Raw genomic sequence first — 16308 nt, 5'->3', positions numbered from 1 at the left:
CAATAAAAAAGAATAATACGAGTTTACGGTGACATTTTTGTTTTCTGTGATCAATATTTATTTTATGAGGAGTTAGCTAGAAAAGTTTTTAGTCAAAAATGTTTTCATTTTTTTCCCCTTCGATTGTCCATATCGAAAGCAGTAACGAAAATTATTTCGGTCGTCTTTTAGGTGGACAAATATTACAGAATCAATGTGTGTTTTACACAATAATAATATATCGTATCATAGCGCAGAGGACGATCACATTAATAGTACAATAATGATTTGTCTCGACTGCCCTGTATTTTGGGTATCGGTGTGTGTGTAAAACGGGACTTCCGTTTCGTGCGCGTGCACACATAATATATGAGCCATCCTACATTTTAACACACACACGAGTGTAGCCCACGCCAAAAGGCTGGTCCGAACGTAGCTGAACTATTATACAACTATCTAACATAATAGTATATAATAACTATAATAATAATACGAGTGCAAGTCGGCTACGATCCGGCCGCTTAAGTTAATTAAGTACGTGTTATTTTAGAGGAGGAGCGGGCAATCAATATACAACAGGGCACGGCTACCACTGCATTTCTAAAACACTTTAATTTCCATAATCATTGTTGTTGTTATTATTATTTAATACTATCCGTGAATATATTGCGATGATAATGATCATTACAATAATAATAATCTGTGGAAACCGCACAGTCGTAAAATATTTTCAAACTGTTGACCGTCATCTTCCTTGACCGCAAAATGCAACATTATAGAGCGTATACCTACGTTATATAATAATATTATACGAGACACGTTTATTGTCTACTGAATTACGCCCGTCACCAAAATATAAACATATAATATAACCTAGGTACTTACTTAATATATTATGAATTCCCTATAGAAACTACCGCCGAGAAAACTGGTTATGTAAATTCGTTTTTTTTTTAAACTATTACCGATTAAATTATATACATTATACTTTGATACTTATTATTAAGACTTGTCAAACGAAAATAATAAGTCTAAAAAAAAATAAAAAATCAATAATAAATAAAAACTTGAACAAATTAAACTTTCTGCGACTGTAGATATTTGAACATTATTTGAAATTCAAGTTGCAGATGTATGCAAATTTTAATACAGAACACAGAAACAAAATATAATCAAAGAAATAATTTATAAGAATTCAGCTACTCAAATTAGCAAATTAGTTACGAGATATTATGTTATATATACATAAGACTATAAATAGAGAAGTCAATTATGTTGATTTCAATGAGTTGTATGTACTACAAACACACAATTATAATTGTACATTTTAGCAGAAAAACGGTTTACCAATAACAAAAACAGTATAATAGAGTACAATATATAAATATAATAAGTATACTTATAATATATTTTATCTTCAACCTCGAGAGATTATTACGAACTATTAAATCGAAAGTATAGGTGTTGTGGAAGTAAAATAATTTAGGATCAAATTTAAGAGTAAAAATAAATAAACAATGTTTCAGGCATATTTTAAGTATAGGTAGTTATTACTTTATAAGATAGTCAAGTATCATATGTCGGAAAAAATAATAGCAAAGAAAACTTAGGTGGAAAATAAGATGCTTTATAACGGAGCCTATAGATTTCTAAATGTGATAATGAGTATAAAGAAAATATTATTTGCTTAATATTATTAAAAATGGGGTTTCTTTTATATATATTTATCTAGAACCTTTTCACAAGTATACTATAGTCTAGAGCAAGGACTAAGCCCATTATTACACAAATCCGGCTCGTATTTTTATGTAAGCATATAATAATAAGGTTCTTCGAAAAGCCACGTTTTGAAAATAATTTTCCAAAATTGAAAGTATATTAACGGAAAATGATTATTATATAAGTCTGTGAATTGTATAATATTTACACGAAGCAGTAAAATATGATAGAACAATTGTACATTTACGACAATTATATGTCTACGGAGTGATTCTTTTACCATTATACAGTAATTGTCTCGGTAAATTTATGTATTTTTGAAATTATATTTTTTTATACACCTACTGACTTTCAAAAAAATAATATTAATATGTATAACGTACTAATGTGTACAGTATACTATAATGAATGAACATGAAAATGAATAAAATACAAGAATATTAATTAATAGGAAAGACAATTAATCACATAGAAAGGCACCATCCATAGCTGGTTAAGCAATTATTTAATTGGTTAGTATTGTTCGATAGGTAAATGTATTTTGATATTATTTTATTCATTGAAGTATGAGACTAGACTGAAAAGCACGGCACGTGAGTGACATAAAAACATACATTTAAACAAGAACAAATTCGTTATCATGTTATATTGTACTTTTCCGATGTCAATATTGTACTGTATGTATGAAAAAGTGTATTATATTTCGACAGAAAATCCAGCAGCAGATTTTACAGTACCAAAACAGCGAATATGTACCTACCTATATATAATATTCCGTATTGCCGTTCTAAAGCTCCGGTTTAAAAGGCTTGTATTATGACATGAATACATGCACGCATAATAAACATATACTAAAAATAAGATATAGGAAGTCGTAGATCTTTTGCAGGGAAGGACTTTTGGGGGTTAAACATATGAATTTTGTATTAGTCGACCCGCCGGAATCAAATAAAACGGGCGTATTACCTGTTTCTTGAGTATGATGTGCTTTCCCTTCCAATATTTCATCATGCCGAGGGCTTGGAGCGTGCTGACTATATCATAGGAGTTGATGGCCAGTTCTTGACTCATGTCTGGAATTCAAAATTTTAAATTACGTTAACCGATTGTTTACAATATATTTCCCACGTGATTCTGTCAATTTATATGAGCCCGGGCATACAGTATATACCGTATATAATGTAGACTATTGCAACGGTCCCTGTCTTATACATACAAATAGTAAAATAAACACAATTCACACGGCTACGCGAGAAATAGTATACGGCAGAACTTGATACAGAAAGAATATTATAATGAATAATATGTACGGTCGGCAACAACGAGCTGAATATGACTATAAACGTTTACAATCGTAAGAGTCAAGATATCAAAAAATCATTGGGTATTCTATAGGTGAAAAGCCAACTAAACACATTAAAAAATAGTGTGCAAAGGCCTTAACCATCCATTCTTTTAATAATATATTGTGTAATATGGCCAGTTATATTAAACACAACTATTACGTATTATTACACACATCTCACCAATACAAAATTATTTTGCAGTACCGTCATAATAACACTGACCACGGAAGTCTGTTGTTGGTGTAGTGTCAGTAGAGTTAGAACACCAGTAATCAATAGGTAGACAAAAGTAGAGAATTAGTTAATTCTGTATAAAAAAAAACCCAGAAAATAGTTCAGTTACATCTAAATTATCATTGACAATTTGAAAAAACACTGATACTTGCTCTCTGTACATGAATTGTTTGATGAGTTTCATTGATAATATTATCCAAAAATGTACTATATTTATTTATTACATAAAATACTTTTTAAATTAATTATTTTTTATATGAAGAAAATAATTAATTACTTACAAAATATTATTATAATTTATATGGGGCGCTCACCACGGCGTCCGTGTTTACATTAATACGATGTTACGATCTATTATCATATTATAATAATATACATTTATGCGAATGCGATTTTAACGTTAAATAGAGTCTTGTATAATATACTAGTTTGTGTATATAATAGCTGTGTACGATCGGAAGACCCTAAAATGTATTTAATTCAAATTAAACGTCATTTGAAGGTTCGAGTATATCTGCAGTCTACAGTTTAAGGGATATACAATAAAGACATTACCTTCAAGGAACTGCATAATTAATTGATAATGACGAAAATACATATTATTATATACGTATACGAAATATACTGTAAACAATATTATAGTACATTGTACATCGTGTATTCGAGGGTACATCCGACGAAGCAAATAAGTAATTTAGACATACAAAATATATACATACGCACTGCGTTTCGCTGCATAATGCAAAGCGGAAACAATGGTGTGTGTACTTCGTGAAGAACTCTGGGTCGATTGCGAACGTTGATAAATGAACGAAAATTGTCTGTGAATGAAATCTTAGGGGTCCAAATTGTGGCGTTATCATTAAAACTATCGTGGCAAAAACGAGCAGTTTTTTATTTTTCGTATTTATTAGCCACGGAGTAATTAAAAAAAAAAAAAATAATAATACACACAGATATAATGGTTAAGAATACATCATTCTTAAGCTTATACATGTTTTTATTACGAGTCTATAGGGATTACAATTTTTAACGATGAAAATATTTCATAGTAGGAGTGCTCATTAATAATTAAGAACACTATAATGAAATACTTTCATTTGATATACATATAATATTGTAAGTTACATTATTTATTAAATAATATATAATATAGTTATAAAAATATTTAATTTCGTTGGAAATAATGTGTTTTTGTAAACGTATACCTATATTATCGTTTCTTAAGAATTCTAATGAAATGTATTAATTATAAAGTTAAAATAAGAAAGTACTGTTATACAAGTTGAATGAAAAAATACATAAGTACTTACAAAAAGAAAATAAAGGGCTTGATTATATGAATAAACAATAAAATATGTAACTCATAATCTTAAAATTGAAATACAAAGAATGCAAGTTAAGAAGTATAAAAAATAACTTATATCTGTATTAAAATACAACTTTGCCATTAAAACAATATAAATAAGAATAATTTTTATAAACTGTTGTAATAATATTTGAAATTAGGGGCCGAAAGTTCGTGCATTTGTATGTTTATAATTAATGGTTATATAAATCTACCTATCTATTAATTTATTTTATGAAAAGACTACCGTAAATGCCTTTTTGTGTAACAAGATTGGAGAGGGGATGAATACAGTTTAATTAAATAGTATAGATTTTATGACATATGATTATTAAATTAGTATTTTTACTACACGCAGCTAAACTGTTTTTAAAGCTTATCTCATATTACTAACTATTGATAACATTTGATTTATTATTTTTTTAGATTCTGGCGGAGTGAAGAGTGTATTGCAGTTTTTAGGATGATGTGTGTGTATTTTTTTTTGTATCAAAACAAACATTTTAGTGCGGTGAAAAGAAATTCTAATGCAATACCAACTGGCTACTTTCTATTGGCAAAATAATGGGAAAAAACAAAAAAGAATTTTGTGAAAAACGGGAAGGAACGCAAAAACCAGTTATCAAAAAAAAAGATTTTGTTTTTTGTTGTAATTCAAAAACGGATAATTCTCACGGATTATTTTCTACTTGACATTTTTACCAAATATTTGTGGAAGCATTTTTTTTTACACTAAATTTTAAGAATGTTTTTTTCTCTATTGATCTATTTAAAGACATTAAAAATGTTCTACTTTTTACATTTTTATCTGACTTATGCATAATACGTACAATTTTATTTTTGATTGTAAGTAAAAAAAAAACTAGAAACAACTTAAATACAATGTTATCCCACAATTTTTTCCTTTCTATTCAACAATTAAAAACTATCAAAAACCCACCATTTTTTAATAAGCACTAGTATTTAAAATTTTGACAAAATTTGTCATTATTGTCAATTATTTTTTACTTTTTCATAGTAAAAATATTTATTTTTTATTCAATTCACCCATTACAGTGACTTGCTCGACACCCACTACCTATTTACACCACATCCCAGGTAACAAAATTTTTTTTCGATAATTATATTATGTGGGTGAAACTGTTCAAGCCGTATTCTCAATATCTATACAATTTTCGAGGTCTTGAATTAAGTGGTAAAGAAAAATCCCCTCTGGAAATGATTCAAAAAGTTGATCATCATACTATAGCGTTAACGTGGGTCTCGGCGTACATGTATTTGGGGAGATGTTTCGTAAAGTTTTGTACTTTACGTTGAACATTTAAAGCTCGTTTAGACTACAGAGAGATGTTTAAGACGAACACGAGACAAACTATAGTCGTAGTCGAGCCGATATTTTTAAATCGTATGTACGTCCAACAAACAAAACTATATAAGGACTACCAATTGGAACGATCCAAAAAATTCAATTTTTGAAATAAATCCTTAATATTTAATATGTTTTCTCAGTGATATAGGAAAAATATTGCATTGTTATTTATGTAGATAAATTATGGAAACTAAAATTTTCGAAAGAACGTAAATATATGTTTACGACTGCAGGTCTTACATTTGTATATTCAAAGTATCTAGTACGTTTTCACATTTATTGAGACTCTGCCAAATGAGATAAATATTCTAAGCTAATTAGGTTAATTTAATATATGTTTTTTCTCCAAAACTAGACAACAATAATAAATACACTATATTGCTTGAACAGTAATGGTTTTTTGTTTTGCCAAAGTATACATTGGAGTTTTAACAAAAACAAGACGTCATATACTTTAATAATTTACAAATCCTTCACGTAATACATTTGTACTTTTATAATGGAATTCGTACAATTCTAAAACAATATAGTTCAAAGAATAAAACTTGCGTTGACAGTAAGGTAATTTCTTTATACTTGTAAAATAATCAGGAAACTTTGATAGTTTAAAACGTAATACTGACAATACAGTATGTTTTATTCATTTAATAATAATTGTATTTCGCTTGAGGCTTATTGGAAGTACGTACACAATACTCATACGTAATCCGTACCTAATGTGAATTTTCTCTAAATTAGCGTGCTAAAATTAAGCTTGTCACAAACAATCTTTACCGAGTAATGTTTCTGAATAAATAGCCCAAAAGCCAAAGATTGCTAATTGTTAAATGATGATTATTATTTATATTGTATACGACATAATGATAACAGTGTAGTATATACAAATTATAATTTCAGGCTTCAAATAAATAACAAATGGATGAAAATGATTTAAAGTTGGTTTTTTACTGTAGTGGAGGGTTCGGTTGGTTTGAACATGCGTATTATGAGTGGCGAGGATTTGTCATTAGAATTCCGGGTGGTCACCCATCTGGGAACTAGTGAGAACGGCCGGTGCTTGCACTCAAAACACGTTTTGTAACAGAGGACAAGCACCGCGCCACACCAGGACACTTAACTATTAAACTAATTAATACCTATAGTATTATAGTATAGTAATGAACACGTTATTTTTTTGAATAATATTCCGTTATCAGAACTGGTATTGAAAGATTGCGCGTCACTTATATTAATTAAATAATGTATATTTTGTTCTTTCACATAATGAACGGAGTTGCAATTATTGTTACAAGATTAGTAGATACGTTATCGAACTCAGAAGACTAATATTCAGCTTAACATTTTCGTCTATACGTTTCGAGCGACCTGTTTCGAAGTACAATATTTCGCCGAACGCGAGAGTATACATATATCTGCTGGATATATTAAATAAAATAATACTATATAAACTTCGGAGTTTGGAATAATTAAACAATTTTAGCATTGAAGTTCATTAAACTATTTCAAACAAACGATTTTTCTGACTCAATGAATGTATTATGTATGTATTTTGTTTGTACGACCCATTGGCAAGATCGATGCGGTGGTATACAATTTTCATCCGCTCTCGAGGGGTAAAAACATAATAATAATAATAATAATAATAATAATAATAATAATAATAATAATAATAATACAACCCCCGGCCGATTCTCCGACAAGTCCGGGACACATAAAGTGGTATACACACAAAATAATAATAATACATCAAGTCTGTGGCCCGGTTTTCTGCCGATCGTCGACACCGTCACGCGCACGTCGGTCCGCATCGCGCCGCCGTATACAGTTGTACATTGTCGCAGGTTATGTCCAATGCACGCACACAGTGTAATATAATATAAGCACGGGGTCAGTGATCTCTCTGTTTGTATATATATGTCATATATCCACAAGGCAGGACGAGCACGGGGAGTGGTGGGGGGAAAGGGCTTATTCGGAACTGTAATAATCGCGTTTTACGATGCTGTATAAAACTTATTATACCGCGTGCGCAGGTTTTTACGACGAGCCGAAGTGCACAGTGCGTACACACGGTTCTTCGTATATAATATAGAGGAGGGTATATAAGCATTGTGTGCACGCGTACATGGGGTAGGTGGCGGTGTATATACGACTCACCAATGAGTTTTACACCCCGGTGATAATAATATTGGCGTCGACGGATGGCGGTGTGTGGGTGGAGGTCTGGGACGAAAAGGGTTATAAAACGCGAGTACATGCACCTATATATATATATATATATATGACGAGGGCATTGCGTCGTTTTGCATGCGCGCACGTGCCAGCACACACACAGTCTCAGAAATTCACGTATAAGGGATCGTCGATAAAACCCGTCCGGAGGAGAGAGACGGCAGTATAAATACATTATAATGCGCGTATTTAGGTGCAGGGACCGTTAACCTAACGATGACGATTTATTATGACAGTTTTTTAGTAATAACTAATTGCACATAACGCGGACCTCGACGTAAACGATTATAGGTAATATGTGTAATAACAATAATAATATTTACCTTTTATGGACAGTTGCTTTCCGCCCAAGTCGCAAAGGTACTGCAGCAGCACGTCTTTCCAGTAGCTCCTGTACGATATCAAACCCAAGTCTGACAACGGTTTTTCGGGCGAACCAACTTTGCCCTCGACTCTGGTCAGCAAGTAACCTGCGCAAGATAAAAAAAATTTTAAAAATGACCCGACAATTAATGACATATAATTATGTTCAACAAATATTATCAATGACTAATAAAATGTATAATTATTTTATCACTACACCTAATTTATAAAACATTTTTTGTCCGCCAAGAATTCAAAACGGAAAAAACAAACTTACAACAATGTTATTATAAAACCAAGAACCAATAACTTATAGTGATAATTTATGCGATACTTATTTTAGTAGTCAAATTATTGATTTACATTAAAATGTATATGATAATAAAACAGATAGCAATAATGATATACCAATGAGCGAGATCTCGTCAATTATTTTACATTGTATTATTTTGGTATTACAACTTATGATGCTCAAGTCATGACCGTAACTTTTCATAACTACTACTCACAACATTCCAACATAATATATTATTATAATATTATAGGTACAAGATTATTATCAGAGATGGATGTTTACCACAACATACATCATGTATGTACGTATGCAAGACGGCATTTAGGAAGATAACTTAATTTATAAGGGTCAATGGTGACTTAATTGCATTCGGCCCACGTTTGTGCAAACATATTGCATTTCTCCGATCAATACTGTACCGCTCCGAGACGGTTTCCATTTAGCATTAATTCAATACTAATAATCATATAAAACGAATTAACCGTTTCAACAACTCCATACAAAATATACCTACACATGTCTAAAGTGGCTCACTGCAGAATTCGAGCAATACATTTCTAGCAGGGATTTCCTCAATATAAATTATAAATACGGTGTAATTATATGTGATGGGGAAAAAATTGACGGGAAAAAACAAATTCATTAAATTTTAAGTTTTTGAGAGGTTTTTTTTTCATCGTCAAAACACGCATAAGACAATACAATTATGTTTGAGTTATATAGTATAAGCACCAATTTCACAAATAATCATGAAATGTATGCATTGTATATTACCATTGCTATCCATTGTATATATCCTAGTTGCCTATTAACATGCTATTGTGTCAATATAATATGTTGTGCAGTCTCGTTAATTGTTTAGCAATAATGTAACGATTGTTCTTGATACCGCAGCGAATAAATGTATTGTTTGTTACCTCATTAATACACAATTATTGTACTAAAATATGCGATTGAATTGATTGTTTAACAAAAATGCAATTATAATTTCCAGATAGTTTACACGAAAACCCATTTTAGGTACATAAAATGATTAAACCATTAAAAGCTACTGTTATCTAATAACTATAAAATATGTGAACTTTCTGTCTAATGGATAATATTTTTTTCTTTTTTTTTTTTTTATCGAAAACGTTATTCAATTAACATCAGATTTAATTAGAGAATAATATTATTAATACATTTGTGTATAAAAATAATGTCAATACCTAACTAACGGTAGCTAAAGTAAGGAACTAAAGAATTTTATAATAATTAATGTCTAAAATATTATTATTCAAACGACATATTTTTGCCCACACAAATGAGATTTCCATGGGGCCTGCAATCTGCATGCACGTCATCGTAATAGCGCTAGATTCACCATTCAGCAGATGAAGGGGTTTATAAAAAAAAAATGCATAAAACCGATCGATACGTTCATTAATCTCCCCCTGACGTTTATTAAAATGCACTTGGCGAAAAATGTGAAGGGAAACATTTTACAGTGAATATAATAAAAATAAAATAAAATTTACGGAAAGGATAAAAAGTCTGGATGTTGAGCACTCGTCTTGCTTCACTCATCTTGGCGTGAGTCAATGTTTGTATTATTATTTTTTATTATTATTGTGAGTTTGAAAGCAATGATTTGAAATGCGATTCATAGCAGAGCTTGATATACTGCAAATATAGTTATAAAACAATTCTATATTCGCAATATTATTAATGCTTATAAAAATAATTGTATATATTATGTGTGAATACTTTTTTTAAATGTGATACGGTATCGATGAGTGTAAAATACTGCGATAGAAACCTCCGGTGCAGCTATGTAATACTTCTTGGTTTTAGTTTTAAAGCTTTGAAAAAAATACTGTTAATAGCCTTAACATTTTCTTATATTTAAAATTATTCAATAATAGTAAGAATATATGAGTTATAATATGAATATGACTTTTGTAAAACTTAAAATTTTCTATTGAAGAAAATTGTCATTTATCACATAATTAATTCAATTTATGAGAATTCTAGAAATTCTAGAATTCGTTTCAAATGAATGTTTAAGCTACTTACACTGTATTGTAATAATTAGAGACAAGTATTGTAAATAAGCTAGCTATAAGGTTTTAAATATCTTAGCTACAATAGCAAGCAAGTTTTAATACAAAAACAAGGAAAAAAAACTAGAAAATTTCAAAATTCCACATTACGTCTATTAATTATTAATAAATAATGGAATAAATAATGAATGCAAACTACCAGTGCGTTGTTTATTTCTTAATTTTTTCTAAGAATTTCAATACAATATAAATTACCTACTATACTTCGTATATCATATCCGAGTCAAAAATTGTTAACTATTTACGCGATTATGCTACTTTAGGAGCATTTCCATATACTTATCAATTAAATAAATGGTATGCAAAAATTTAGATGTATATAATATACTTTCATAATGTATAAAACAAACTTTAGGCTCTATGATTATGTCTCATCCATTGAATTATTAAAATTTTTTTTTATTTATTTCTCATAATGGAAGTATATTATTATTTATTTTTAAAGGAAACCGACGCACATAATTAATCGTCTAGCCACACTAGAACTTGATAAATATGATCTAATAAAACACCCGGAGAGAACGAGCAGGTTTGATGAGGCTGCAGGTGTTGAAATCTAATACACCGGTGAGCTTATCTATAGCGATGTTTCGATAAATTATTTTGGTATAATATGACATAGAGTTCGCCTGGCCCGCCCCTATGATCTAGGAACGTCGCTGCGGGATACTCCTTCTGCAGAACTTGGTATACAATGACAAAAAAACGTTGGTGTCTGTAACGTGGGCGAGAGAGGGGATCGATCACAACGGTATCAACGTCACTCCTATACAAGCTACTGCTGACGGACGTATAATATTAAACGATGAGCGAGACGCACCGATCTATATTATATAAATACATATATTTGTGCGTGTGTGTGACATATTATTAAAATACAACGGATTTTGACCACGGCTGCGAGGAGTACGCACCACAGGAGTCCCCAAGATGTCAAAGTTTGCAAAGTGGGAGGAATATTCATGTTTGTAATATTGAATATCCACCGACATCCTACCTTATACTCATTGTCTCGTATAAATTCTAAAGCAATAGACATCATGCAAGTTATCGATCGGAATTAAGAACGTCGTTTTTGTTTTGCAACGTCAATACAATTTATAGATGTGCAATGTGCATACAAGTTTAGGACAGAAGAATCAATACTCTGCCGATGCACTGATGACATACAAATATGTATGTAAATTTCAAGTGCTCATCAATCTATAGGTTAACATATTATAATGTGTTTCTATCAGAGCTAATGAAAACATGTTAAATAAAGATACAATCAAATTTGTGTTTCGTAAATGTATACGTATTTTATTACGAAAATATAATATTTTTGTCCTCATAATAATAAGCATAGGTATACATACTATATGTATCATTCCTATGCATATACAGGGAAGCAATACCAATAATGAAATATCATGAACCTCGATGGATATAAAAAAGCGCATAGAATAATATAATAGAATAAACATTAGTGCGATCGTGTAATTAATTCCCATTTGATACACAAACATCATACACACAACAATATGACAATATCGTACTACAAGTAAAAATATACATAATGCATAACACCTATACCTACATGTGTGTGTATATACCGAGTATAATACAGTACATTATACCTACATTAGTCGTTTCTAAACAAGGCCGGGCACCTGTCACTGGCTGACATTTGGGGGAGTCGAACGCGATTTTCCCGCACTGCCGGCGAACAATAAAAATATATACAAACAACAATAATAATAATAATAGTAATAGTAATGAAATCGAAAAAAAAATCCCATCACAAAATAGTATCTAAGAGGAATTCTCCAATAGTGCATCAAACACACGACGTACATGTGCGTTGTATATATATATACATATATTAAATATACATAGAATTCACCCCGCGTGTGTTATGCTCGCGAGCCGCGAGGGAATGTGAACGACGGATTTATAATGAAATTTTTATCGAAGCACACGCAGGTCGGAAAACAGGACGACGCGAGTGATGAGCGGCGAAAGTTATATACGTACATCCAACTATCTAAGAAGTATATACATAAACTATATATATATATATATATATATATATAGGTTTGCAAGTATTACCGAACGCGGGTTCGGGTATTTGCACACAATATATAGATCGAACGCACGTGTGTCATTAAGTAACGTCAGAGTTAAGCCTTTAAAAGTAGTTTTTTCCTGCTCGTCGTTTACGGAATGGTATATATAGATATATAAATAACGCAATGTGCATAAAAATTCACACGCCTAAAGTTTGCTACATCAAACCACAAGACGTGAGATTTCGTCTGCGAAACACATTAATACCCATCATAAGAATATAAATACGATACTGTCATAATCGAGATTTACGTTTAAGCCTCTCCTTAATATTCTTTACGTCTATATCAACTGATTTTATTTAAAGTTAATTCAAATTTGTATGTTGTACCTGTGTCAAAACTTTCGAAGAAAATATTCACTAAATAATTAACAGTAAAAATGTGGGAGCTCATTAAAATAAACAGAAGATTGTATCGCAGCAGTGTAAAAATATTGGTTACTAATTATAGATTTAAAAATTAAAAAAATCAGAATTCGAGTAAATTTATTATTAGAGAAGAAATAGGGGTGAGTATGCTTAGTGAATAAACTCGTATAAACTCATTATATCATCCAGTTTACATTTAAATAAACTTGTTTAGCTTTGTCCCCCTATATTTATGAATATATACTTATAAGCCTATTTTCACATTTATAAGATTTTTTAGGGATTAGAAATGCCTTTTAGCGATTTATTTTGCTACTAGATCAGCCAATGCTTAATCGTAAGTTTATGTTTACAGTAAAATCATTACAGAAAAAAACCGAAAACATACCTACATAATCTAATTCTTTGAATACGTAAACGTTCCGAAAAGCTCCATCCGCCCAGGAAAGAGGAATTTGTGTTTGTGTTTTTTTTTTTTATTATTATTGCATTATTCTTTTCCTAGAGACGAATATCAAACGGAAAATAAATCAAATCGATACGAACCGCATAGGTTATATATATATTATGTAGATACCTATTGTACATGGACGCTAGATAATAATAATGGTGCATATATAGTATATATACGTGTCTACGCGCACGAAAACGCAAAACTGCCGTTTAATAAAACAAATAGCGTTTACGGATTTCGAATCGTTCGTACGTACTACTCATGTGTGTCGCAAGCGGCTATACGATTTTATCATAATAATATAAGCGAAGATGTCGTCGCGACATCGTCATGCAATATAATAATATTTGCGTTTATGCGGGCTCTCGTCATCGGAGATACGTGCAATAATATCGCACGGATATTATAAGATCATAGAAGAGTCCCTTTGTTCAAACAACATACACACCTGGGCTGTCGTATATTCGCATGCAGATTTGTATAGTGATAATACGGCCGACATGAATCATGTGTGTGAGTGTGTGTGTGTGTGTGTGTGTCTCGTGCTTTCCACATTCGTGGATCACTGAAATATAATATAATAAATACGACGAACTCGTTGATAAAAAAAAAAAACAAAACAAAACACGACTAATAGGTATATGCATAACATTGTATCTAATTAATATATTCCGTTTGTTAAATTTAAGGAAAATAAATGCTTTACGAACGCCGAGCACTACTGAGCCATTGCGCAGTGGGTAAAAAAAGAAACGGTTTTCGTTATGCCCGCGGTTAGGTATAGACCTAGTTATAGTTTTTACATTATCCGGTGGTCCTGAGACAAGAGCGTCTTGACAAATTCGTATCCCACAATCATGTTCAATAATGTTGATATCAACAGTCCGTAATATTATTTCACTACAATTTTCATTTTTACATTGGTATATAATCGATAGAATAATAGCGGTTCTCCAACGTGTATTCCCGTTTTGACATAGACCCAACACAGGACTCCAGGAAAATAGGAAAACATGGTGATTAGTAGTTCATCATGTATGGGGTATAAGGCATAAGTGTAACAATACGAAATGGCCGATGGGTATATGTATTATGATATAAGTAAATACATCAAGTTGACGTGTGATTGTTTTAATAAATATTTATTTATTTATAATCTATAAGTTCAGATTATTTATTTTTAAAACATTTGACAAACATTAAAAATAATCAGTTTTTGTTTGTATTTTTTTGTATCGTGAAAATGAACTTTTTCTTTCGCCTGTAAAAATATTAAAGATCAGACATTCGGCTATACGTTATTAAAACGATGGACAACCCATTATTATATTATACACGAATTAACATTTCGGATACATTTAAGAATTCAAAGTAATAGGATTAAATAATAATTATTCATTTTAATATTAGTAAGCCGATATATATTTTTAAATTATTGAATAGAAGAAAAAATATAATACAATTATTATTAATATTTTATTTTAACAGACAATCAAGTTTTTAAAGTAATATTTTTTTTTGCCGATTGATTTATTTATTATAATACTGAATAAATTATGTTTTGTACTCGAATCAAAGATTATTTTTAATGTAACCTGCTATAATTGTGTGAAAGTTAAAATAATTATCATAATTTGACATTCTGAAATATTTTAATTAACTGCAGAATATCATATTATGTAAACGGATTCAAAATTAATTTCTATATGCAGATATACTATATCATTAATTCAACTATTTTTATGACAATTTCACACAAAGCAATTTGTCACCATTATCAACGTCATAACATTTTCCTGAAATACAATTTTTTAAATTGCAGATTTAATACAATTTTACATTGATTCTACAAAAAAAACTAAGTAATTAAAGAATGTTATACGTCGGTAAGAAAACACGTATGTTCAATTATTACATTTACTATTTAGTTTTTGTCCTTTATACATCTTAGAACTATCACTTAGGACTTTTTAATATGAAAATATTGTGGGCTATACATATATATTAGTAAATTAATTTAATAAATGTATATATATATATACCATTAAACTAGTATGCTTGTAGAAATAAATAATACTTAACAACAATACGAAAGATCCGAGTAAGACAAAGAGGCCGGGTAGATGTTCGATATTAGACCCGCCTCGATCGAAATTGAGCATAATAACAGTGGTTATAGTGATTATACGTGATCAGTTACGGTTGACACAAGGGTGTGTTATTAAAAGTATAATAGTGACGATACAGTATCGAGTTTAAAAGACGAAACAGAGTGGTGCTCAGTTCACATCGCTGACATTATACCTCTAACATCTTTTTACAGTTACCGGTACCTACTCCTTTCGTTCACACAAAATACCGAGAAAATCAAAAAACGAACACTTCAAA

General features: G+C 30.5%; 1 protein-coding gene across 3 annotated transcripts in view; it reads right to left on the bottom strand.

The window, feature by feature from the left end:
- The window catches only part of LOC111036746 (histone acetyltransferase KAT7), a 102926-nt gene that overhangs the window by 29124 nt on the left and 57494 nt on the right, over window positions 1-16308 (bottom strand). For all 3 annotated transcript variants that reach the window (XM_022318886.1, XM_022318884.1, XM_022318885.1), the window contains exons 9-10: window positions 8551-8697; window positions 2665-2771 (exon numbers count right to left, since the gene is read on the bottom strand). In XM_022318886.1, the coding sequence (XP_022174578.1) occupies window positions 2665-2771; window positions 8551-8697 (254 nt within the window). The remainder of the gene's footprint in view (window positions 1-2664; window positions 2772-8550; window positions 8698-16308) is intronic.

This window comes from Myzus persicae, unplaced genomic scaffold, assembly GCF_001856785.1.
Source record: "Myzus persicae strain clone G006 unplaced genomic scaffold, MPER_G0061.0, whole genome shotgun sequence".
NCBI classification, from domain to species: domain Eukaryota; kingdom Metazoa; phylum Arthropoda; class Insecta; order Hemiptera; family Aphididae; genus Myzus; species Myzus persicae.
The sequence above is the reverse complement of the archived record's forward strand: the minus strand, read 5'-3'. Positions and strand labels throughout refer to the sequence as shown.